The sequence below is a fragment of the Neodiprion virginianus genome, chromosome 3 (genome assembly GCF_021901495.1).
Source record: "Neodiprion virginianus isolate iyNeoVirg1 chromosome 3, iyNeoVirg1.1, whole genome shotgun sequence".
Taxonomy (NCBI): domain Eukaryota; kingdom Metazoa; phylum Arthropoda; class Insecta; order Hymenoptera; family Diprionidae; genus Neodiprion; species Neodiprion virginianus.
Genome location: NC_060879.1, coordinates 26,127,540 through 26,155,018, shown reverse-complemented (window position 1 = coordinate 26,155,018; position 27,479 = coordinate 26,127,540). Strand labels below are relative to the sequence as shown.

At 41.6% G+C, this 27,479-nt stretch overlaps 2 protein-coding genes across 9 annotated transcripts in view; both read right to left on the bottom strand.

The window, feature by feature from the left end:
• The window catches only part of LOC124301459 (CUGBP Elav-like family member 4), a 540,326-nt gene that overhangs the window by 374,665 nt on the left and 138,182 nt on the right, over positions 1-27,479 (bottom strand). Inside the window, exons 1-2 of one of the 8 annotated variants that reach the window (XM_046756545.1) lie at positions 4,201-4,342; positions 3,661-3,892 (exon numbers count right to left, since the gene is read on the bottom strand). The exons of the other annotated variants lie outside the window; for them this stretch is intronic. The gene's annotated coding sequence lies outside the window, so the exon portion shown is untranslated. Of the gene's footprint in view, positions 1-3,660; positions 3,893-4,200; positions 4,343-27,479 lie in introns of those variants that run through there. 8 annotated transcript variants of the gene reach the window in all.
• Positions 14,589-17,613, bottom strand: LOC124301462 (major royal jelly protein 1-like). Its single transcript, XM_046756552.1, has 3 exons — positions 17,091-17,613; positions 15,541-15,947; positions 14,589-15,347 (listed from the first exon to the last, which is right to left on the bottom strand). The coding sequence occupies exons 1-3, from the start codon at positions 17,448-17,450 to the stop codon at positions 14,864-14,866; spliced, it is 1,251 nt and encodes a 416-aa protein (XP_046612508.1). The 5' UTR covers positions 17,451-17,613; the 3' UTR covers positions 14,589-14,863.

Genomic DNA, 27,479 nt, shown 5'->3' with positions numbered 1-27,479 from the left:
GCTGCGTCATATTGCAATTACGTCCGCCATTTCCAAACAATTCGTAGTCAAATTCATATGATATACGTATACGTATAACGTAACGCGGTGTAGGTGAAGAAGCATTGGTGTGGCGGATACGAATGCAGAGATGAATGCGAACGTGTAGACCGAAGAACGTAGAGATCCATAAACGTATAAAGTAATTATAGCCTTGTACAAAGTGTCTGTGTGCGGGGAGCGAAAGCAGTCATGTGATTTCACTGGCGAATCATTGCATTTCACCGCATTCAATGGGATTATATTCCGTCGCATACATTATCGGTATTCCATTTATGGAGATCAAGAATTTCCCCAGGAATTTTGTCAATTTTCATTCACATTCATGTTCGATCAATCTAAATATCCGATATCAAGCAGCTACATGGCCATATGTATGTGAGGACGTAAACATATATCGCATTATATGTGGTTATATACGCAATGATTTTTAACTCGTTCTATTCTATTCAATAAATAAGACAATTGCAAATAAATCGTATATTTTTATTTATTTTTTTTTTTTTGTGAAAATCGAACGTTCGAAACCCCTAAAAAATGAAATGTGTATCCAGTATACGATATTTAACAAACACATACACAGACAATAGTGATTTTCATTTCCGAAATAATTATGCCTAGAGAGGCCCGAGGCAGTGAGAATTTATAATGCTCACAATGCAGTGCAACTCTGCTAGTTCAAATTAGCATGTATGTAGCCGGGTTGCACCGCAATAGCGATAAGTTTCCGTTATATGCATGAATTGGCATTTATTGTGAGCACGTACCTACTCAAAATTTACGGATTTTGTGCAAGTGGCGATACCGCGAAATCAATGCCAGAAGGCAGGGATAACAATTTTGCCTGATTCCCCCTTGGCGAAATTCACTACCATGGGAAGTTAAAACTGGGAGTTAAGTGTATGCAGGTTTGAAAATTTCGAATTCACGATTAAACTAAAAACGAAAAGATGCCGCAGGCAAAAACAATTTGAATTTTTAATCGTCATCATGCGCGGGTACGCGATTCGATACGATTTCGGATATAATCATCGAGTAGCTAATTATTTCCTGTTGCCATTGGCAATATTCGCATGCACTACCCTCTGGTGAGATTATACATATAACGTGTAATTGGAGAAAGAAATTGAGGAATTTTGGTTTTTTCGAGGCATAGATCACTGTCCGACAGCATCGGGCGAGCTCGACGAAACTATTACGCCGCCCTATTGGTTCAGAGGCCCCGATATGCGAAGGCTTTCCTTCCTTCTCTATATTCCATTTCATCCCGTATACATAATACATCGCCCTCTTCGAGCAGGCAGCCAGGGTAGATTTCTATCAAATGTATTCTTATTTTTTCGCTCGATTTAACAGGCCGCGATGGAAAAATTTTCCTTCGATTCCCTTTATCCCGAGTCATTAATCTTATACCCGAAACGAAAAGGACTCCCACGCTGGAATTGAATCATCGTAACAGTTTTCCCCTCATCAATATTTGTTAAGGAATCACTTTTTCCCTAACATTATACGCTCAGTTTCGTTCCGTCACTCCCTTCCCTCATGTTCTCTCCCACGCCTTCCAATTTCGGTACAAATTTCTTCTGACCCGTCCCTTCGACCAACGCATTGTTCAATGCTGTATAATCGTTTTTACAACCGTTGTTTCTTCGCTCCCGGTCATTTCGGACAATTGAATGAATACGATCACGCGCAATTTTGTTTACATTTTTCGCACGATACGATGCCCTGCGTTATAACGTACTCTGCCGGTATGATATAACAGGAGGATTGTATATTCCGAATCACAATAGTCAGACGTGTGTCCCTATGATTTAAACATATCGTTGATAGCCTAGATCCTCGGATATCTCGCCTGCACCAACGCTCCGGCACACTGCATGCATATACCTGTACATATTATATGCGAATATGTACATCGACGGCGAAGCATGAAAATTCAATAACCAATAAGGCTCGGATATATAAAGGCACATGAATGCATAGATGTGCATAGCTGGAAAGCTGAATACGGGATATATTAAATTTTACAGCAGCTACTGTGCAGGTACCGACTACAACTCGGTACGTGTGTTACAGCCTAGACATTCGTCATATTCGATTTGCATTCGCGTCCCTACTGAGTGCCATTTCGGACTGAAAATCGTAAGAGCTTAGACGGAGGTGTGTTTTTTCAAGGAATTCGGCGAACTTTCGCTGCAGAGCAGAAGTTTGAAAATCGGATTATCGAAATAACGAACACTAGCTTATTTTCCCCGGAATCGTCGAAGCTGCAGCAGTGCTGCATGCGCGAGAATGTTTGTGCGCTACGTTTTAATTCCATTTGCTCACGTTCGGCTCCGTGATATCAATGAATTAGGCGAACCATTACCTTATTAGATGGTAAACGTTGAATAACTTTACGAAACTTCGGGATTGGAGCGATAAAACTTTCAAGTTTCTAGACTTTGAAGCCGAATAAATCGCGCAGAATTTTATACACCCAAATCGAATCCCTCCGAACAAGCCGTTTACATAGACGCTGAATATTTTGTCAAAAATATACGCAGATATCCGAGGAAATACATGTTTAAACAGATCGGCTTGCCAAAGTGCCGGCCGGCTTTGCCAATAGCATAATGCATTTTCAACTGAAACTCGTTTCCCAGTCTGTGATGGCGGCGGGTGGATAGGGCAACGGTTTTTCTACACCTACGTTACACAAGCGCGAGCTTTTATCCACGGATTATATGTCTGTTACGGTGAATCGTTTCGCCTCCGCATCATGCGCGGGTCAAAATATACTTAAAATATTTCACCCTTCACGCGATGCTTGAATGTTTCATGTACATATATTACACGTCTGACTCACTTATGGCTCGTTTTATTTATTTGTTTACGTCATATCATCCCTAGAAGGGTACTAGCTTCCTCAAACTGCTGAGCTTGCAGAAACATGATATTCTCTTTTTTTCTTCCGTCATTTTTCCTCTCTTTTTTCCATTCATTTGGGAACCTTGCCAGCGAGTATTCTGCCTGGATATGATTCTGACCCAAAAACGCACCCGGCAAATTAATAAATTATTGTACTTTTTTTCTCTTGGCTTCGCGCCGAATTACTCAGTATGCGTGGCCCTTATACTCTTCTCACGAACTCGGATATAATAAATATCGCGTAAACTTTTGGATAAACTCCCTACCCAGATCGCAGCTAACCGGTAAACAGATACAACATAACCAGCGATCATCCTCTGACGAAAAAACAATGTCCTGTTCGCTGTTTTTTTCGTACTACATGTACGTATGTATAAATCATCTCAATGATTGATCTACAAATATACACAGCCATGTATTTGACAAGCAATCTTTCACATGGATCCAAAACATTTAATAATAATTTCAACCGCATGAGGTAAACTGATCACAGGGGTAAATAATGACAAATGAACAATAAAGTGCCCAGAAAGTTACTAAAATAAACGCTTGTGCTTGAAATTCTCCTCGCTTCCAATGCGGACAATATTGATACATTACTATTTACAAGTAATGCAGTAAACGACGCGTCATTTTCTGTGATAAATCTATTCCCGCTAAATTATTGAGGATTAAATAACAAATTAAATATTACAAGTTGTATTTTACCTCGAAAAGATCCGTGCTCCATCGTAGCGTAGGTGAGAAGTTGAGTGTCGTACGATGAAATCTATCTCATTCAGTCTATTGTGAACCACATGCACTATCACTGGGCTTGAATAATCACAATTTATTGGAAATATACCGTGACAATCTTGAGAAACGATCAAGTGAATCAGTAAAAAAATTCAAATTTCGAATCAAAGACACAATATGATACGCGAGAAGAATTCTAATGAAACTATCAATAAACAAATGTTGCATCGATTATTGATCAAAATCACAATCCGATGTGCAAAATAGTGACAAGGCTAAAAGTAGCAGCCGGAATTAGCAGCCAAACGTTCTAACATTCATTCGAAATAAGGTAACGAAGTCCACAAATCAATATTTTGTGATATTACTAGAATTATGAGAGTAAATCTGAACTGCATTTTTCTATTTCCAAAAAGTTTAACACGTTTGGCTGCTAACTCTGCTGCTAGCTTCGGCTTCATAAAATGGTGATTTGCTTCTGTAATTCAGACTAGCACATTCACATGATCACACCTATTTTGATTAACTATCTCAGCACGACGTCACTGTCACGCACGAAACTGCATCACTGTATCTGATAAACCATTCTCACGAATCGCACCTGCGTAATATGCGTATTATACGGATACTTCGCGATAATAAATCACTCGCAGAGAACATCCCGCCCCGTTTCCAGACACAGACTGACATCCAGGCAGCTAGAGTTCACCGGTAACGATCGCAAGATCAAAATATTTTCGCCACGATAAGGCGGAATAACACGGGCTCAGTGTGCCTGATGTCTTAGTTACTTTCAGTGTGTATGTTTATGCTCAATATTGATGGCAGAGTGTATGAAGATTTCATAAACGAATCTTTATACAGATAATCTAATCCTTCGTGTCTCATTCAAGGTCTCGGTTCAGATCGTGACACGCAATTAGTTCGAAAACCGAAGATTTTAACGTTTGGAAAATTCATTCAACTTTTCTCGAATGTACAGACATCGAGATTCTGTTTCCCCATGACATGACGCTTCTTACAAAAAAATTGCGTGTACAAATATTTCGTCAAACAGTTTGACGAAGATTGTGGATCGGTTCGAAATCTGAAGTGTGTGAAAACAAAATTTCGGTAGCAACAGTTCAAAGCACCGATATTCAGCGCATTATATCATGTAGATTTATGAATTTAATCATCTGTACTTCCGCTCGCTCGACCAGGTACTAAGAATGAATTCGTAACTGCCCGCTGTAGTAGAACCCGAGTCGAAAGAGACGTCCAGGGAAGAGATTAGGATCTACCTAGGGTCGGATCGCCGTCAATCGCTAATGGCGGCGCGCGTGATGTCGGTTAGAAAATGCGCTCAGGCCGTGAAGCAGGAAGACATCAGCGATGCCCTGGAACCGCGCCCATCGCGCCCATGGGGTCACATTTGCGTTTGCACCACGGGGGAGACATAAAACCAGATAATGGCAAAGTGTAATTAAAACCCGTAAATATTCGCAACGTAGAGCAAATTAATTTATGAATCAATTAGGGAGTCGCGTTTAGATATGCTATCGCTGCTCGGGCACGCGGACGAACCGGCGAACGAGCGAGGAAGCGAACTCGAACAGGCTACCTACCCGATATCACTGATCCAATAAATAAGCTACAGATACCATCTTTCATTTCGATAATTATTATTCAGCCGGCGTTAATTAATTAAGGACGGAGAACGGAACGGACTAAATAGCGATAACTAACACAGACTCCACGTGAATCGCTCGATTTTACATTACGATAGTCGTAATGACATTCGTCCTTCCTCCGTCTCTTCTATACGGTTATCATTCACTGGTTATGTCGATTCGCACAGATCTATATGTATAGCTTTTCGGAAATCCGATCGAGGACATCGTCGCGTGTATCCGACAATCTGAATAAATGTCTGATTTGAATGAATACAAAATTCGGACGCGTAACTTATTTACCAAGTTTGGCAGATCTAATACTCAATCGTTCTTATGACTTCTCTTCTTGCGTAATTATCACACGAAACTTTTTATTCAACTTGCACAATATCTTGACGATCGAAGCTTATCAAAGTGAAACGGGATTTATATAGATATATACATATACATAGGTACACCAGCCGTTGGCAATTGGCCGGAGCGGAGATACTTTTTATCAACAGCACCCTGGTAATTATGTGACAATTAACTTTAACGACATTCCGTTATTCCGGTTTGCGACGAAGCATACGAAGCATGTGCCATCAGTTTACCGAACCGGCAACAACGAGATCGAAATCCAATTACTTTTTAATATTGTTCGGAGGCGAAACGGAGTAGCTGTGCGTATAAATGTTCGTGAAGGGGTGAGTCGTGCCGTGGATGCAAGGGTAAGAGGACGTCACTGCGGGGGTGAGAGAGGAGCAAATTGTTGAAGGTGATCGAGGGAGGGAGGCAAGCGTGAACATGAACGAACGAACGTGTAAAGTCGCGGTTACGACTGCCGCGGTGAGGTCAGCCGTTTGAAAACCATCGGGTGAAGAAGCTCTGGCGAAGCTTAGGAAACACACTGAAAATCCCGAAAGCTCGGAATTCGACAGAGAGAAAAATAGCTGCGTACGTGTTCAGGATAGCAATAGCGTCAATTTTTATTCGCGGTTCCTTTTTTCTTTCACTTTCTATTCCAGTTATTCTATACGTACAGGAGTCTTGGAATGCGAACGTTCTAAACGCATCTTCAGGCGCTCGCGACGTCGCGACGCTCGGGTGTAACATCCCACGTGAGTGTCGTTACACGCCATTGCAGGGTGGATAGGAAAGTGGTATCGATTTCCGTTGCAATTATCATTACCATGCTAATGAAACGAATAATACAGCTCAGGTGAGCAGAAGCATTTCCAATATCCAGCTTACGTTGCACCTTAGGTATATATATATATATATACGTATATGCCGTCCGAGGCGAGAGACAGCAGGGTGAAAAAGTTCGAGACCGCGCGGTTGAATGATCCTTGTGTAATTTTGTTCAAAATTCTCATTGTGATAAAACAATGAGAGCCGGAATTCGGAGTGATAGAATTTCGGAAGCTACTATCTTATCTCGCGGCAATTCGCTCTCGGGAATTATACTCGCTTTCCGCGGCGTATAAAGCGGTTCTGTATGTATAGTATATACGTTTTACACACACATAATGTATATGTATACGAAAGATAAAAAGATAGGGGGAACAAAGACGGGATATAACGAAGTTGGCAAGGGAATGATTCGCCGCGCGACCCTCTAATCAAATGGCGGTCTAAGCCCCAAAAACCCCGAAACGTGATGTTGCCTCTCCGGGGAGAGAACGTGCAAAGATACCGCGGTGTGAACGACCCCTGCATAACAATATCGATACTCGGAGAGTAAAAATTTTTTTCCTTCCACCCAAGTTTCAAGCGCAAACTGGCATCGCGCCGGAACAACAACAACAACGCCCGCGGAACGCGAACTCATTAACACAGATTGTCTGTGCATGTATACCTGCTAAATGAGTGTAACGGCGGGGGACTTGTTTTACCTTTTTCATTACAAGTTTTATCGAGTATTTCATGATAATTAAATACAGTCTCGCGAGGCGGAGCTCTGTTTTACGGATTCATAAACAGCGGAATCAGTTGACTTGCTAATTAATTAAACCCTACAACGAAACGTTGTCTGTGTACACGTGTTTATTATTACGTGACGTTTCGAATGTGAAATTTTAACAAGCGCGTAACGGCTGTGTGACGCTGAAAAAGGCACTGCATTTAATCCGCGTATTGAGTTTAATTGGCACATGTAACTCATGCGTATGTATAATTGTGTACCTACCTACGCGTATTCGCTTCGAGTCTTGCGAAGCGTGGGAAGCCGGAATTTCGAAGTAATTCTTCGACGTCTGTCAATGCATGGGTTCGTAATATTGGAAACAATATTCGTTCGCACAACTTCTATAAATAACAATCACAAATGAGGTTGCTGAGGCATTTGTTATAGGTGCTGAAGACGGAGAAGGTCTGAGGTATGAGATGTGAGGTTTGAGAGGACCGCCAGGTTCAAGGACGGAAACAAAAGTAGGAACTGCACCAACACAGAGTGACCACTAAACACCCAACAACCAACAACAGCAGCCAACATCGAACACCGATAAACCAACGTACTAAACCAACGACAAACGTCACATTGTTATATATATACAACAGAACTTAGTCAGCGAAGACTGAGGTAGATAGTTGAAACAGTATAATAATATTAAGAATAATAACAATAACGATTATATAGTACAGATTGCATTATCGTATACATATAAAAATAATTATTTATACAAACGTGAATGATACGTAATCGTGTTACGAGAGCACACGGAAATACGGTACATACAATACTGATTTTTATCGGGCGCTTGATGATTAGCAGAAAGTGTCGAACAAGATCGCAGAAAGTGAACCGTTAACATATGATAAAAGATCAGAATCGGATAAGGAACTTGAGAGTGAAACATTGGAAAGTTTCAACAATTTTAATGCGATGCCTGCCCAGTGAATTCGAACACAACTGCGTCCAAATTTGCCTTCACATACCAAGACTGCAGTATATGTCATGGAACATTTTTGTAACATAAAGCGATTGTAAATACACGTAAGATAATGTTTCCTGAGCAAGCAACGTAACTTCGATACGCCATTCGATCCGTGTGCCCAATGTATAGAATATTCCAACAAACAAATGAGAAACGATGAGAAGAGAAAATTAAATAAACAATTTGCAGGTATATGTGGGTATGATCGTGACGTTACAGCTGTACATAACATCGACAACGATGACTCTAAGAACAGCGTGACAGTATATAACAATATAATAAACGTAAATAAACAAAAATTGAACAAGGAACATTGCCAGATACTCCGACTAGGGAGGGTAGAGTAGTGACGTACCACATTTAGTGGTAGCAGTAGATAGTAGGTAGTATTCGGTAGTAGTAGAATGGTAGATAGTTGGTAGTTCGTTGTTGGTAGTTGGTTGTTGTTACATTTCGCGTTGCGGACACGGCAAGAAGAAGAACAGACCGAGGAGGTGTGCGGCGCCCCCGGCCAGCCGGTCGCTCATCACACCCTGAAACAAAACAACATCGTCACACCGTTCCCGTCAGAGGGATCTTGAGCTGCCCTCCAATAGTTACGCCCTGCAATAATCTAAGAGGGAAAGTTAGCCCCGAGGCAGGGAGGAGATTCGGCGAGAGGGTGAAGGGGGCGACGGGGAGAGCGTGAGATATACGGAGCATGGAGAGGGAGCGAGTGAATTCGGTCGATGGGTCGATAGGTCGTTGGGTCGAGAGGCACGCAGCTACTTCGTCCCTCGTGCAATTAGCGAATTAGTGTCTCCCTCTCTCCCTCTCTCCCGCTCTCCCGCTCTCCTGACCACCCTGCGTCCCACCCGTGATCCCTCTCTCCCTCCGGCGCCCACTCGACATTCGACTTCTCGGCATATACATGGGCTAGATTTATTCCCCCCTGCAGAAATCCGAACGGCGTGAAAGCCAAGTGCCTGGGAAAGGCAACACGTGCTACCCGGGAAAAGATAAAGTAACGTTTGTTTAACCTAAAAGCATTTTCCACCTCGTGCTAATATAAACAGCTGTTTTCTCTGCTAGGCAACAGCTGTTTGCCTCGAAAGTGTCACATGTTTTGTTAATTGGCCGAAGTCACACTGCACCCTTCAATTACTCTTTCGTTACGGATCTGTCACATTTCTTTATCTTTAGAGCTCACGATATGGTTGGTACGATAACTTACTGTTACAAGAAAAATTTAGTTAGACTCATTCGAGTGATGCTTTGTCGAGATAATGAAAAATTCCGTTCTAACGGAATGTTGGATTTCGAAGGCAAGGGTTGAGTGTAATCAGAGTGATGATAAACGGTATTACTCGTGTGTCTTCCCATCCTCTGACTCTTCCCGAACACACATACCGCGTAATCCAGACCGGTTTACACAAAGAGGGTAAACAGATATTTTTACCACTTGCAACACACCCAATTGCGTACTGTAATACTTGAAGATAATATTTGAGCAGAACACTCTGGTTGAAAAATATTTCTACATGTCTGCGTCCAGACCAGGCCAGCCACAAAAATTAATGTAATTTCACGCAATAATTTTCAGGGTTCGATTACATTCTAACATAATACTTACCATTAATTGTAAATGCATATTGTGCTTCTCAAAGAAAAAAAAACAAATATATGTATATATTCACCATTGGTAAAGTAGCCATTACAGCATTTTTTTATATTCGTCCCAAAATGGATTTGGATTTAAAACAAAATTCTCTGATTTCCGGCAATTAAAGACCTCCTGCAGAAGGGCAGTAAATTTAAGCGATCGCAGAAATATTTCGAAGACACAAGTTGGGGGATTCGAATATCGTTTTAAGCAAAACTCGTAGTCATTACGTACACTTGAAATGCACTTGGAATTTGGAATTTTGTTGGAATTTTCGTTGGCTTAACGGTTCGGGAAGAAAAGTAAAGTGGATATAAGTAGGCGGTGGGCGTGTGTGGGAGTTAGCAGGGGTGGAAAAGGCGGGAAGGCGGTTGCAACTTTCCCGCTCAGTCGACGAGACCTGCATACAAAGTGAACTTCATAATACTCGGCGTACCGGGTACCTGCACGTAATATTTACGCCTATTCATTTCCATGCATTTGCCAGCTACTGCTTGCCGGTCCAGCCTTATTTTCCCACCACGCCTCTGAAGTAATACAACTCTGCGCTATTCATTTCACTATACGGAGTCTGATGGAGAAACAGAACCGATGATTTTAATAACACCAAAGTGAGACGGGACCAGAGCCTAGATTAGACCTACCGCTAGGAAACTAGACGTGCCCGATGATGTAACCGCTAATACCAGTCCGCATAATATTCAGGTCGATGGATCAAGTAAGAAATCGTATCTATGAATATCAAATTTGTTTTCGCTGATATCGATACCTATACGTGTATGGACTTTCGGAGAATTCAACTTTTAGTTTGGTTTAAGATCGAGCGAGTTTCTATACGAGGAAACTTTATTGCAGTTGATATTACCAGTCGTTAATACTTCACCAGGGATTTCCAAGTCTTCGGTATATTTCGAAATCCCTCCGTGAATCAGAGACGCCAACTTACATCGCAAGTCATGTTTGTCAGCGGTTCCGTTTAAACAAACCTTATCGGTAAACAAGGTGCTTGCTTTCACTCTCGATAATTGCCTTGCGCTGTTTTATTGCTTTCACATCTGCATCTCAAAGTACTTATTGAAACTTCACAGCGAAATTCGAAACCAATTTTTAACAGGTTTCGTAACAAATGCAGTATAAGAGTGTATATTGAATTTTATGTAACTCAAGTATTGGCCAAAGCTACTTCAAACTCGTCAATGCCTAGTTGTTTTAATACGTCTGAACCATCTCCGGAGAAAGCTCAAAAGGATAGAATAACATTGATTCCAGCTAAATTTATGTAAAATTTACACATCGTGATCGCAAGTGATGGTATAATTTCCATCACCTAGCCGAACGAAATCGGTATTTAATGTCTCAGCATTGGTTACATTCCACAGATATTCAATGATACCATGATATAACCATCCGATTATAAAAGAAGGAAATAAAATAAAGTAACAGAGAGAGAGAGAAAGAGAGAGAGAGAGAGAGAGAGAGAGAGAGAGAGAGAGAGAGAGAGAGAGAGAGAGAGAGAGAGAGACGTAACGCAGACACGGTACGACTGTAATCGTATGTTGTCACCTGCAGGACTGCGCGCAGTGCAGTTGTCAGGCCGAGTCAATGGGTAATCTACCTGGTCTAACCAACTGGCTATTTCACTAGCTATGCGTAGTGGCTGCGGATGGCGAGAGGGCCAGTGGTGCGGTTACAGCAGCAGTGGTAATGGTAGGGTGGCGACCAGGCCGATCATTGCCGCATGTACGCGTATGCCTGAAAATCGAGCCAGCAGAGATCAGCCGATCCGTAGGGGATCTTCGGTGCAGGTCGATTGCATGCTGGACCCAATCGGACGTCCGTTTGTCCGACCGGTACTCGGCGAGGAAACAGTGAAATTCCAACGACTACAGACGCGGGAAGATATCTATCAAGAACTTTCGAGTGGGACTGCATGGTCGAGAGCGGTCAAGAGCGGTCAGTTGTCACGGTTTCGAGGACGGGCTTGAACCTCAGCCTCGGAATATCAATTTCCCAGCATTGTGTTGGATTAGCAAGGCTGCTCTCGCTATACCCGGGTGACGCTTTACCGCCGAATTACCCTCACAAGCGCTTATACTGATCGTCAGTTCAAATCGCCTCGAGTACCAGCCACAACGGATGTATTATGCCAGTCAGTTTTACTATACGAGCAGAAACGTATAAAGCCGCATACGGCCGTGAATACTGGGATCAGAATGAACGATTAAATGGATAGCATGAATGTTTCAGTTCAACCGGTGAACACATGTTTCAATACCGAAGTGATACTCGATCTATGAACACCAAGATACTGTGCTGGTGGTTATTAGACAAATATACTTCTCCGAGCATGTGATAGTTAGAAAGTTTCTTATTTCACAATACCTGCTGCTGACAACAGTTATGTAGGTTTGTAGTTTTAGACTATCCTGTCAAATATTGACTGCGAGCAAAACATTCTACCGCAGATTAGTACCTCTAGATACCAGAAATAGATGATTCTGGGAGTTTTTTGGGACAAAATTTGCGTTTCAGTAATTTTTTGCCAGGCAGTAAGATATCCTTTTCAGGTTCGGAAACAAAATGAGGTTACACAATTCAAGTATCGTCCTGCGCGGCTGCCCCCATGAAAAGATCTCAAATCGTTTTACGAGGGTAGTTTTAAAACAACTTTACGAGAACCGCGTGGAATTTTGAAATAAATTTGCATCAGTTTTACTGCCCCTAATATACATAACTACCAGTGTTTGGCACTGATACCCAGCCGGTAGTACAGTCACTACTGCGGTCTGGCTGTACAGAGGGATTTTGTTATACACTGCCTTCCGGAAGAAAAGATATACGAACTCTTCTTTATGGTCACTAGTATAAAGTATGTGCGCGCTGCAGTTCGGATCTTGAAGGGAGCAACTGCCTAGGAACAATGTTGCATCGCTCGCCGTATCGCAAGAAGAGCAAGAGTCTCTGCAAGCACACCTTATTCTCAGGTTTCGGATAAAATCTATGTTTCGGATTATACGTCAGGGATTCATATACCAACGCTCAGTCGTTTCGTCTGCGTAAAGTGAAAAATCTAAATTCCAGACGAGCGATCCCCTCCACCCTTTACGGTTTTGTCGTCCCCTCGGCAGCCCTCTACAGCCTATAAAATACACCCGGACCGTTCCGCGGAATTCCCTCTATTAACTCAGATTAAAAACAGCGAGTGTAATAATAACATACGAGGCTGAACTCGGCAAAAGGGTTCGAAGGGCCGAGTAGGAAGAAAGGGAAGGGACTAAATGGGCGGAGGGTAAGACAGAGAGCGTGGACCCATCGTGAGCCCTTGAACCGTTTCATCCACGCTGATGTAATTAACATACCTTCGGGCTAATACCCGCTGCCTAGGCCATTGCGTAGTCCGCATGGACGGATTATAGTCCCGCAAAACGTAATGAGAATAGGGAGAATCGACGAGGGTAAGCAATTGACCCGGGGAAGATGAGTAAAACGTTATGTAACATGCCAGTTCGCAGTTCTGGGTTTCGGATGTCATCGTCCCTCGGCAACCCATACCTAGCAGTATCACTTACAATTAGTGCTAGGGTGTACTTTATGCCTAGAGTTATTTTAACGACAATTCCTAGATATTACATGGGGGGGGGGGGGGGGGGGGGGCAAATTTAAGGCTGGGTGTAGTATTTCACCAAGACCCTAAGGATGGCTAAGGTTAACTGGCAGATTTGGGAGGGTCGGCTATGAATGTGTCGGTGCCGTTACTCACACGCGGAATTGGGTGGAAATAAGAAACAGCTCGGTATAATTTTGCTGAAATAAATGCCCGAGATCGCTGCCTACCTGTTTTCAGAGGCTGGCTGACTTCAATAACTCCGTAACAAGGAGGTTCGTGAAACTCTCAAATTGTTCTCGATTCAAAGTTTCTGAAACTGTATATGTGTATATCTAGAAGAGCCGAAACATTCCCAGTCGACATAATACGCCTGTCAACTCCAGGCTTCATCGTTACGTTTCGAAAGGCTGCAATGAAACGGTTAACTAAACTGCTAGCTACATGTTACCTGTCACTGCCAGTGCTTACCCCTTACGGAGAAAACGTGGAAAATATCATCATCTCTGATCACGGCTGAAAAAATAAGTGGCACAGCTTTAGGAACGTTAAAATGGCAGACAAGTTCCAGCCCTTCACCCTGCTGCAAAGGCAGCTTTATCCTCGGATTTTTCTTCGTTTCTCTTTGTTGCGAGTACAATGATTTTTTAAAATGCAACCCACGAACGATCGTGAGAGCTTATTTAACGCGCATCCCTCCCCCGCCTCTGCTGCCCTCTCGCCAATAATTCTTTCACCCCTTTAACGGTCCGAACGTACATATTACGCGTAGAAAAATTGATCTGCCAAACCTTGAGCCGAGTTGTGTTACATTAGTCTCCTTTTGGGCCACAATCAACGTAATACCCCGCAACTCTTGACCTACAAGTCTACGGTAAGAACATTCAAGGGTCTAACCAAAAGGAATACAATAGTTGACAGTGATCTCAATACGAGGAGGCTTTCTGAGAAACATCCAATTCAATTTTACACTTCTCGACGATCTTGTACCGCGAACCGACTGGATTTAGGTACGTGTCAACGCCTTTAAGATCGACGAGCAATCTGAATGATGGGGATTACGAAGCACACATGAGTTTGCGTTGGATAAACATAATATAATATGTAGCACAAATATGTAATTAAACATAGTGACTTAGTTGGTAAAATGATGTACGACGTTCGTATTTATACAATTGTAAAAGCTTACGTCTATTACTGGCGGAATTCGGCATTTAATTCGCAATCAGCCAAATATTGAACACTGCTTATTCTTCCTCCCAAGCTTACGTCAGAGAATACTTTCTACTGGGTTTGATGGGCAATAGTAATATTGTGAGATGACGTGAACAAATACGAGGCATAAACTGGATGCGAATTAAATGCGACGCCAAGATGATATATCCAGGTAATTTGTGTGGGGACCGGACGATTCGCAATTCGTACCTCTAACGAGGTCGTCAACTTTTCCTTTTATTATTCTGTAATTCGTCTCGGCAGGGTTACGATTGTTGTTTATCGTTTTTTGAAGCCTGTTCGTGTTGAACCAGACCTCCTCTTCGCCAATGTGGTTGACAATAACCTTGATGCCGCTTATATACTGCAAGGCCACTTCGTCCTGGGCTAAAACAACTACGTTCTCTGGTTTGAACGGTTTCTCTATGTTCCAGCAGGCGAGTGCCGTGTGTTGTACAAGCTGGAAGAATAAAATTCCTCTCCTCGAGGTCGCCTGAGGACCGGCTTGGCTTTGGCGCCGTTTCTTCGATTGAAAAATGATAGGTTCCTCGTATTGTGCTCGCTTCAATGAATCCGTATCCGTAAACTTTTGATAGTAGCTTGCCAATGAATTGAAGTAAAGGTATCTATAAATTTTAAAACACGTCTCAATTGTTTCCCATCGTAAATAATACCAGTCTAGTACTGTAGAGTTTTTCTGTCCGCTCGTGGGCAAAATGGGAACTTGTTTGTTTTACTACTAACTAAAAATTGAAGCAGAATATTCGATTTGAAAATTACATCAATAGAAGATAAAATACTGAATTCAACATGGCATACCTGGTGCTCCAAAATCCCTTAGGTGATAGTGACATACCCAAAGTGCCGTCAGTCAAATTGAAAGTATCATCAACGATAGTTATCTCCATAGCCTCGTCATCCGGGCCGAATGCATTGCTTTGGGTGTTGTTGATTCTCCAGGAATAATCGCTTTTGAAATCATAAACCACAATCCCATTTGCATCTACATCCGCCATGTACAGAAAAGTATCGATGGGACTATCTCCGATGTCAACAATGGGCGTCACAAGAGCTGCAGCTCCATTCAACGTATGTTCATCTGGGATCACGTACTTGTGTATCAGCTGATCAGTAAACAGATCGAACACGAGGATCTTGGTTGGGCATACTCGTTCCGCACCGATTCTACCGATGTCTGTCACCCACAGTCGATTGTACTCATCGATCTGAATTGCAGGGTATATAATCATAATTCTTTGTGAGACTTGACAAATGCGATGTGAAAACTGTACTGGCCTAACGTCAGGGTGCAATTGTACTGCTTCGATCGAATTGGAAGGTTGTTTGTGTTTTTTTTTCTATGAAAACTATTCTCAAACTTGAGTTCTTACATGGAAAAAATCAGTGGTGAAAAAAAATTTTGATTCACTATCTATTGATATTTGGTTCTCTGAGCTTCCAGAAATATTGATTTTTATCAGAAATTATTATAATTGTAAATAAGTAACACGAACAGAACAAACTTTAGACAGAATCAAAGTGAAAACAAATTAGAAATTCTTGAATCTTAAATTTTTTATGATTGTACAAATATAATTTTGCAATTTGCATAAATTGTTTCTCTTTAGTAACATGACAAATACTTTAGTTTTCTGCAATGAACTCTATGAATATTAATGGTTATCCAATGTCAGTTGGAATACGCTGTGAAACGATTATAATGGAGCGTCAATTAAAAGTGTATTTTCATTATGTAACTAGTAAATAACGAATGAACAAGAAATTGCGGTGGGTGATTTATAAGAAAAAACTGTGTCAAGATCGTGAGTATCACAAATGAATGGACTACCTCTCACTACCTTGAAATCTACCGTGAGGTTATTACGTCACTGTGAGATTTAATATTTTTCTCAACGCTTCTGATCGCGAAAGCATGAGTAGAAATTTTAACGACATACTCGTGCATTATCAATAACAGTGTACAAATGTATGCTGCATTGTAATACTCCGTCAAATTATTGATCCATTCAAGATCATTTTTAATGCCTACGTTTCGTGCACAAGAATTCTTTCAGAGCAAATTAATCAACAAGTCACACCTCGTCAACTTTAAATACGGAAATCTATGAGAGACATTGAGTAGTGTGAGAAAAAAACCAGCCAAGGCTTTTACTCTGGTAATTATTAACAGTAAATTTATTAGAATAATTTGCAAAAGCCTTGAACATTTCTTGTTCACACGCCCTCCTGGAAGATGCATATCTATGATTAATAATCCTAACGTGGAACCAGCATAAAAGTACATCATTAGTGGAAATTATCGAGCTTCGGTAGCGAGTCGCTAAGAACGCTTCGACTACGATATTTACCGCGATTCTGTAAGCCGTGACAATACTGTTACAGTCGGTGAATCTGTGCCACGTCCAATCGGGATAAGGTTCCAGCAGAGGACCACCTGGTCCGTTCACGTCGGTGATAGTTGACAATACTATTGGCACACCTTCCGGCCACTTTGGACTTGTCACAAACACACGACCCTTCCTATCGATGTCGACATCTTGGGTAAACGCGTTTCCAAGTGTGAAGTTATTCCCGACCAATTGAACACTCGGCGGTACCCAGTCCAGGTATTTCCATTGATAAACGATTTCCAACCCCGTTGCTCCGGCGTTTCCTGCCACCGATGTCAGCAGTACAACTGCCGAGACAAACCAAATACTGATATCCATTGCGCGTGCTGTTCCTCTTTCGTTTATCGTTTTGCGATTCTTCAGCTTGGTGTCATTTATCGAAGACACAGTTACCGTTCTATTAACGTCGACTGTCACACGAGCTGTGCGTACCACTGGACTGAGACTTACGCACAACTATTTCGATCACCGGATAGGATACTCGAGTGTGAAGTGAGAGGTGCACAGGAGCTCGCTAAAGGCGGTGGGGATATCGTGTGGCGGTCAGTATTCAAGATTCGCCTCGAGCCTTCGATTCATTCCAATTTGGAAACTCGTGTTCTGCAATGTAAGCCGTAATCCCTACTTCAAAGTCGCTCACATCGTTTGACTTTGGTCATTAGTCTACCTATTGAACATGACTCTTGTCTTTGCAAGACTACTTCTAATGAACTCAACAGTAATCGAAATGAATTTTCAATTTACTCGCAACCAATTGGCGTAAAAAGCAAAGCTTTGTCGAAACTAGACGGGATCGTAAAAATGGAGGAGAGTTTGTATTTTTTACGGCACAATTCATTGCCTAAATCGACTGAATCGTAGGTGAGGCACTCAGTCAGTTAAATGGTTAGCGGCAATTTCTGCTCAGAATTACGGAAAATCAAGAAAATCATGAAAGTAAGATTTGAAGCTATGCAATTTCAGGAGAAAGTTCAGAAATATAGCAATCAATGAATGCCATGCATGACATCAGTTGTCTCGAAACATGTAATTTCTGAATAAAATGTCTACACTCGTGTTTGTTTCGCTTTTGCTTTGTAGAAACTACCACTGATGTCATAAAGTGCTGAATACCTAAGAATTCAAGTTCTGTCCAGAAGAGTTACTCCGGGAAGTATATCCACCCACAGAAACATAAACACTGCCAACGTCAAGGAACCGTACGAAAGACTGACAAAACTCGGGACTTGCGAAAGATTTTACCATCCAATCCAGAGTCGCTGTGCATTATTTGGAAAAATAACCCCATCTGGCATAATTCAACCACCGCGCGTCTTGATCCCAACGTCTTCTCAAAACGAAATCTGAGTCAACATTTGATGTTTCGAACTCCCTTGATCTGGAATAACTAGATGATTAATACTAAGAATCAGCAAGTGCTGCGTCGTTTTCAATTCCTTTTGAAATGTTTTTGGTTTCATTGAGCTTGCAACTACTAGCAATGCAAAAATTTCCTGCTACGCTGTTGCGCAGTGGTGTGCAATCGATTGAATTCGCGGTTCAAAACTGACCATTACATGTTCGGTCGAACTGAACCACGATTACCACAAGGCTCTCAAGGGTAACAATTTCATGAATAACCTTCGCGTTAATTGGACCTGTCTTCCAGGAAGGCGAATTCATCACCTGCAAGGTCCAACAACGCGCTTAATCCCAACATCAAAGTTTGGTCAGTCAGTCTTGTTGGCCGAGAACCTGCACCAAGATTCCAATCTAGCCACAGGCTGATAGTGCATATTGAAATTGCTGTCTCTCTCCCTCTCTCTCTCTTCTCTCAATCTCTTTCTCTCTCTGTATCTCTATCATCAGTCTACTTCTAACCCTCTCTTCCCCTGACAGTAGTGTCAGCTTTCTGCATTAAACTTTTCTAGGCGTGGCTCTACTCGCATCTACTGGAACTTGAGATCATTGTCATAAGTCAGAGGCCTGTCAACCGATACTATGGTATATTATTTTGTTTCTCTTGATCTTGATCTATATACTTTATTTTAATTCCATTGATTTCTGGGGTCGTTAGTCATAGCTGTTTATTTTAGTGTCTGAAAAATTTTGTTATGGCTAAATAAATCCAAGTGTGTATCAAGTGTCTCGTTACTGTCTAACTAGGTTTGATAGTGACATCATGAAATGGTCATGCTCTCGACTAGTGTATTGTATTTGTTACTTATTGCAATCCATTGTATAATGCTTAATATGGAAGCTTATAGAGTAATTTGAAATTCAAAAATTATACGAAATTTTGTAATATTAAATCATCTCTCTCTCTCTCACTCTGTCTCTTATCCTTTTTCTGTACGTTTTCTCCAATGCTGCCTGCCTTCGGGCGTTTTAGTTGCAAATACTTGGCATGGTTACTACTGCTTTTCACCTCTTCATAAAATATTGATTACTGTGTGATGTGCACATGTGATTATTCGTGGTAAGATCAGTTCATCTTCCTAACACGCTCTACTAGGTCTTTCATTGTTCAACTGAAATTTTGTCGAATACGTGATCTTATCATAAAGATGAAACTCTCTGAGAAAAACTTACCCGTCAGTGAAATTTTTTATTCGGAAAAACAAGGCAATATCTATCGGAATGAATCTCTTCAACGTAGTATTTATATGAACCGTTACGTAGGGATAAAGCGAGAGATCCCTCTGGTACTAGCAAATACATGTGGTGCAAATCGAGGCAGATCTTTGCGCAAAAACACGATAGTCAACCAGTAATTAATGCTATTCTTACGTTAATTTTATTAACCTCGATGGTTAAAGATAATTCTATTACCTGAATTCTAGTATCGCTGACTTTCTATCTATCTCTCTATCTATCTCACGTGTCAGCGTCGATTGATGAACTCAAAATCGGAAAGAATATCCCCAGCATAGAAAATCGTTGAAGAGTTGGCTAGATGTGGTTCTATTCTCGTTTGTATCATAGGCCAAAGTGCGATGCCTGAACGCATTTATTACCTGCTTGACTGCTTTCTGATCGAGTATGGTAGCTAAGTTATCGAACTCACACCGTAGAATTCAAGATGTAGGTCGGAGCGATGTGGAAAGATAATGTCAAGGATAATTATTCGTTTGGATAATGATACTTTTCTTTCGGCATGTAAAGGCACAAAATTTGGCAAGCCGTACTTTCAATCAAGGATAAAAAATCAATCGGTATTAAATACGGGTAAATTCGCTGAACTGTAATTGCATTACTGACCGCAAGGTCTTATTTCAGTTATAAGTGTTGTTCATTAAACCTGCCAAATGGTATGCCTGACTTTACTTGTTCGTTAAAAGAACAGATTCTAAGCCATGCAAAAAAAGAACGTTATTTAAACGCAGACGACAACTTTTTTAAAAAAGCAGCTTTGACTAGCAAAAATTTTATAATTTTACCGCGAAGCTTTTCTGATACATAAAAGCCTGTGAGCTGAGCTATAAAAGAAATTTTCTCTAGCATGCAAAAATTTTTGCTGAGTAACAGAGCTTTGTTTCTCGCGCTTCACCGCACTCAGAGTTTATTTTTTCTATCCTAATTCAAATAGCGTTCTGAAACTTCGGTTAACTATTGGAGATTGTGAGCCTCTGGTCGTATTTTTACCTATTCATCAAATAGTTAAATCCTCACCGTTACTAACGGGTTACATTTTCCACGGAATTCAATGAGCGGGATATAAATCTACCGGCATAGAAGCACTCATTTATTTGCTTACTGCAGATTTAAATGCGACCATTCTAATTAACGACTTATATCCAGGTCGTGTAACCGTTGAATAAATCATACAGGATTTAATTTGACAAGAGAGAGAGAGAGAGAGAGAAAGAGAGAAAGAAATAAAAGGAATATACGAAAAAATGTTCGTCGGTTATAACTAATTACCATATCAACTACGATTAAAAAAGGCTTACCAAGTGTCCAGGAGGGATAAGTATTTAGGTCAATCGCTTTACATAACTTGAAAAAACATACATGCAGCATATGTACACGTCCATATTTCACATATTTACCCATATGTTGTCAATATGCGGGAGAATTCTGTTTATTAAATTATTCGCCGCCTTTCACACAGCATACATAAATGCAACTCTCACAGGCTGTCATGTTTGCTTATTCTCACAGGTGATATAACTTACAGCATAATTTATTTGGCGAATGGCGCGAAACCGCATGGACACCATCGACGTATTCAAGATCGGTGTAATGGGACAGGACAGCGGCGAAGCCGCATCAATAGGCTGATTTTACTTTTTATCCTCCGCCTCTCTCTCATCCAACCATTTTATCTCTCACCCTCTCTCAGGCAATAACGATTTTCAATACAAGCTGCACGTTGAGCAGTCATGAACCGCTTCTGGACCACCCGCGGCATCCAAGTGTGTGATGAAATAGGCGCGTTTGCATGCAGCAGTGCAGGGCATGATGCACGGGTGTGTTACAACTGCAGGCTCCACCGAGAAAGGTTTTATGTAGCGACTGCGATGCCCAGTGTCGAGAGAGAAAACTCGGCGACTGGACAACGCGGTATTGTTGGGTCACGTTTCCACTCTTTTAGCGAACAAGGAGTACTGACGGGAAGGAGTTTCGCTGCAGAAAGTGCAGGGTGGAGGGGCTGTTATTTGACAGAGCCACTGCATCTCGTTTTGCACGTCTCCTGCAGCCTGTCAGCATTGCACCCGACTTTTTCGTTCGTTCTTTCTTTCTTCCTAGCGTTGTTCGCACCCTCGCACAGATGCCATATTCTAATGCACTTTCGAAACTTATTCAATTGCATTATTCAAATTTGTTTGCCTACAGTGCAAAAATACAGCCGAAAGTAGGGGTGTTGGTCCTCTTTTATATTCGTGCAAAACTTGCATCGGAGTTTTGCTCGGAGAGGCGGATGGATCGAATGACGGTTTGAAAAATTCCTCTCTCTATCTGATTTGGTCGACTTCAGGTACGCGAAAATCAAATCCTTTTTTTTGACCAGAACAAGCTTATTGATTCGTTTATCAATTCATGTATCCGTTTCATTATTTAAATCCACACATGTTTCAGCTTTTTTCACCAACGGCACGGAAGAATAAACGATATGCCGAACGTTCGCGATCCACGCAGAATCTCCGCTCCACCTATGAATTATAGAGTCTGCACTCAAATTGGCCGCTGCAGCGCTGTGTCGGTTTTTCTTACCGTGTAAATGTTAGATCATGTGACCACGTTGATCGTAATCCTCATCACTCTTTCTCTAACTCACTTCACCCTCATTTTTCCCTTCCTTCATGTTTTCCTACATCCAACCATATTTCTTTATTTTCGTTCTTCTGCCAGAAGCTGAAAATCGAGATATTCCACACTTGTATTAATCACGAGACATTCAGGAACTATTCAAACGCTGAAGAATCGATGACCATTTGATGTATTCGATCTAGTTGACGGCGCTAACAGACGAGAGAAAATACGGAGCTCTTGCTGAACTTTCACCACATCGAAACATCCATTCAACTATACAAAAATTTCGAATTTCAAGTACGATTTTGTTTTAAATTTTAACACAAGTGGTATTTGACCTCTGTTTTTTTCGAATGATTTCAATTTACGTAAGCTGTAATTCTTCACCAGGGATGCGCTTGTCCTTATTAGCGTATTATACACAAATGTGTAAAAGGATATACGTCGTATAAACTCCTGGGTATTAAACAGCAAGCAAAATAAGAAAGTCGTTAGTGGAGGCAAATGCGCGTAACGTTTTCCCTGGATTAGGCAACCATAATAATAATTAAGGATACCTCTACGCCGTTGCCATTAGCGGTTTAGATAACGTAAATTTTAATTCAAAAGATTATTCTCCCTGCTATATCCGCACATACGCAATGCTTATTACGTACTCAAGGACTGTTCAGCGAACCCGTGAAAATTACTCGCAAATGAATCTAGTTGGCAAGGTGTGTTTCGATGGAAAACTGCACGTGCAATTGTAGCAATATTGTTCTCCCGCATCGAATGAAAAACATTACATATTTCCGAACGGTTTCTCACGCCTGATCTATCAGAGACTGGAGCGGTTTGAACTTAAAATTCGTACCACCGCTTCTTCGTCTGTGTTTCGCTTTCACCTCCTTCATCTGTCCCTTTCCGAGCAGACATTTTCAATTTCGGTGGCTCTACGCCGGGCGTTTACACCGTTCCGTTCCGCGCCCTTGGCCTAAGAATTGGCTGAAAACTGAACAACGCGACGGCGATTCTGACGGTGAAATTCCCCTTTATATTCCAGTTGACGCGTGACTTAAGTCGCCTAAAACATCTGAGAGAAACGACGTCACGTCCGGTAGCTCTGACGGCAGACGTGCCGGCGACGTTTTACCCGTGAAACAGCCGCGGGATCCTCGACGCGTTGCGATTTTGAACCATCAGCAAGGACGAGAGAAAGAGAGAGAGAGAGAGAAAGATAGAGAAGTCGGGCATGGAGCTCCTCTGTCGAACTATTTATTCCCGCACAAATCGCATTACCAACTCCAGCTGCAAAATTGACTTCTCCAACTTTTACGGCGCCTCCGTCGCCCTGCCGCCACCAGCTAACTTTGACTTGTACCACGGGTTTACCAAACTCACTTTATTTCTAAGAGCTTCCCCGCACCATCGGAGACGCATCTTTTTCCCGAGTTCCGTTGCGGCATCCATTCGACGTTACAACGATACAATTAGCGGAAAAATTGCTTGCATTTAATATCCAGCAATTGGAATTCGATGCTATTTCCGCTCAACAAAATTCTACACATTTCAAAGAATGGATTGCTTCGTATTCATCGGTCGATCTGTAATTGCGAGCTCGCGGATATTTTCACCAATTGTGCACACTCTGCTATATCGTATAACGAATCGTCTTGAGTCCTGCGATAGCAGAGAAGATCTGATCGCAAGACGTGGATGTAGGTCTAGACGGTCACTTCATCTCGATCCTCCCCAATCCAATCGTCAATTTTAAGTTCGTTACAGACAGGGATCAATGGCCTCGTCTCCTCGGTCGCAGACCCCGATAATATGTATAACGACGTGTATGTGTTTGACTCCCAGGCTTGTGTGTGAGTATAGACGGAATCGTCAGAAATGATAGGAAAAAAAGGCTTCCTTGATTGCTAGGCGGATCACCGCGGTGATTTGGCCTAATCCACCAGTTCTTGTTACTCTCCAGGATGCCGTGTAATAAACTTAATGGGATCAAGCTTACAGAGGGGCTCCTGCGATCCTTCGTGGATCATTTTCCCCCTGAAGGTACGCGGTTTTCCTTTTCTTGTTCTTTTCTTTCTGTCCCTTTTTTTCTTCTTCTTCTTCTTCCTCTTCTTCTACTGCAATGTTTGCTCGGGCGAGCGACCCTTTATCAGAGTCGTTACGCCTGCTCCGCCACGGGAAAATTTTTCAATTTATTTTTCTTACTTCTACACCTGCATTACACCATTTCGGAATATACTTAGCAAAGGCACTAATTGTCAACGCGCGATCACTATTAGTAAGCCAGTCGCTACGTACCTATCAGTCGCTCAATAACGCAAGCGTGACACTTTGAATACGACTCAAGATCGAGCGATAATGCGCATGATTATTCGAATGGGGACTACCCACGTCGTTAATTATGGAAAATTTCATGAGCCTGCTTTATCAAACCTTTACGGAACTCTTTAGAAAGGCGCTCAAAGTCGCTTCCGGCATAAAACTCGATCCCTCTAGGGAGATTCTGGCAGTCTGAACTCTTAAGCGTGTGCATGTCATGTATGAAGCATATATAATATACATTTCAACTTGCATACGATATGGAGTGAAGATGGTAAATGTGATTGTATCGCAAGAAGTCTTGAGGTGAAACGTGGAGGTGAAAAATATATTGGGAAACATTTGTACGCACAACCAATTAAACTTGTCCAGCTTGTATCAAAAGCCGTTTACAGTTCACCGCAAAGATTTTCTTTTCTAGTCACTTTAATATAATGATAAATAAGAGAAGGGTGGGATGTGGCAGGAGAAAAAAACCGAAAAAAACGTCTGCGGCAGGTCCCGGCGAAAATGAGCTAACTTTTTCGGAGAACACCAACAAGGGATAAAGTTTTTTCTCAAGAGGATTGGCCTAATTAAGTCGCACCTTCCCCAGGCTCAGCTCCTCCTTAAAAGTATGAGGGAAATCCAACCACGAATAAAATCTCGAGAAGTTGAACCACGGCTTTATTTAACTCCTCGCACAGCGAATAATCAATTCGAGGAACTGGCGAAGAAAATTTTATACGCAAACAATAATGATCGTCACAATTTCCTCTTCTGTTGTTTTCGTAAATTCGTAATTTTTCGAGCGTAAAAGACCCCTCGTTACCTTCAGAGCCAATATTGGCATTATTTCTGAGGGTTGAAATGATCTACAGAGTGAAATTATGATGTAACAGTGAGTTCTAATTTCACGCCAATTAGTAAGATGTATTTTTTCGTGTTTACACCGCTTCCGTCTATACATAAAAGAAAAATTCTTTAATCTCGTCTGGCATGAGTTTCGCAGCGTAAAAAAAAAGGATTTCGCGATGAATAAAAATAAAAATGCAATACTGCAGAGCTGTTCAATATATTCCATGCATTCAAAACTAACACACGGAGTATGCAGTGTGAATATGTACATGTGTATGCTTACGTAAGTCCGCGGAATATCAGCTCGCACGTAGCCTGCCTATAGAACCTCGCATATAGACAGAGACGTATACATCCACTATTGTATAATATGTATACGCCCCACGCTAGACGGGAAGATAAAACCTCATTATTCAAATATACGCGACCTCTCAAACTTGCGGAGCTTTTAGAATATCCGTTGCGCATACGTCTTCTCCTATTTACGTTAGAGATCTAGGCACGCGAATAATGTCCCATTATTACGCGAGTTCACGGAACGAAGTTTCGCGTGGCTATGCAAAGTTTTGCTTACTACCCGGTAGCCATTTCTCCGGCACTAGTGCGCCTGATATCCTGGATATATACATATTCGTAAACGTGAGGCGCGGAGCTTAATATTCATGTGCAATTACACTTGGTAAGGCGCCTAAGATCCGTTTTTTATCCCATAAGTCAGCCTACACGATGATAACACCTTTCGTACAATAACAGATGAATTTACCCAACCTGTTTTTTATACTTATCTACAGCAGAACGAGCATTATTCGCGGGAGGCGAAAGTCAATTTATATCCAATGCGGTGTTCCGAACTTTTGCATACGAGCCATTCTCCAGTCCAAGGCCAGCGAGTCTATACAGCTAATATACATGTTTGAAAATACATAGAATATGTCATCATATAATAATAATCGGAATTGTTGAAATATGCAGGTATTTGAGAGATACTTTTTCTGAAACAACTTGAAATATCTCCTATGTGATACCACTGTGACGGGTTTACTAAAATTGATTTACACTTAAGATATTAATTTATGGTATGTACTAAATGAATTTGTATTATCACTATTCCCCGAAAAACAGGGGGAAAAAATTAAATAATTATAAATAGGTATTCTTAGGATAGAAACAGACTTTTTGATCAATATAGACAGGTTCTAAAACAGGCAATTCAAATTTTTGGTAGCACGATCAATTTAGCTTCGAACCTACGTGGCGTAAAAATGCATCGTAGATTAGCGATTCCCCGAACATCCATTCCCATCTATTATGTATATTTTCGGGCATATTGCTCCATGAATTTTTTAACTGGGATTCAGGAACAGATCGATTTGTAGTAAAGTTCATTGATCCTTGCTGGATATCTTGTTCGTGAAATACAGCCGGTTTCACGTTGGAGATTTTGCGATTCCGATATAATATATTCGTTAAATTTAGCTTGAATAATTCCGATTCACGAAGAAAGATTAGGCTAAAATATTCACTGCCTGCAGTAGACCGTAAAAGATACAGGAACGGTCTCGAGAAAATATGTTTCTCTTACGTCTGTTGGCAAGTGGAAAAAAGTTTCTCCGTTTGAAATTCGCACGAGCCATACAGCGCCGCGTGTTTGCACGTGTTCGCGTCGTACGTAAACGCTTACACGCCGCGAACCCTGATCGTTATTATCGCGGGCGGAGGGGCGGAGGGTGAGGAAAGGAGGTGCTATCTTTCAAAGCATAAATCGCGGACTATTGTCTCAGAGCCATTACCCGTTCTCGTATGTCTTGCGCCTAAAAATACGCAAGGAACGATAAACAACGAGCTCTATTCATGGATTCTCGTTGTGTGGTTGCGGAGCTGGGTGAATGCAGCGGTGGCTGGCTCTAAACACAGCAATCAATCTTGTGTTAATGAACTCTTAATTATTTCGAGGACATG

Bases quoted from the DNA above. Each gene is read 5' to 3' on its own strand.
- LOC124301462 (XM_046756552.1), bottom strand. From the start codon at position 17,450: ATGGATATCAGTATTTGGTTTGTCTCGGCAGTTGTACTGCTGACATCG. The intron at 15,948-17,090 runs GTAAATATCGTA...CCTGCAATTCAG, and splicing joins TCACGGCTTACAGAATCGCG to ATCGATGAGTACAATCGACT. The intron at 15,348-15,540 runs GTATGCCATGTT...TAAAATTTATAG, and splicing joins AAGGGATTTTGGAGCACCAG to ATACCTTTACTTCAATTCAT.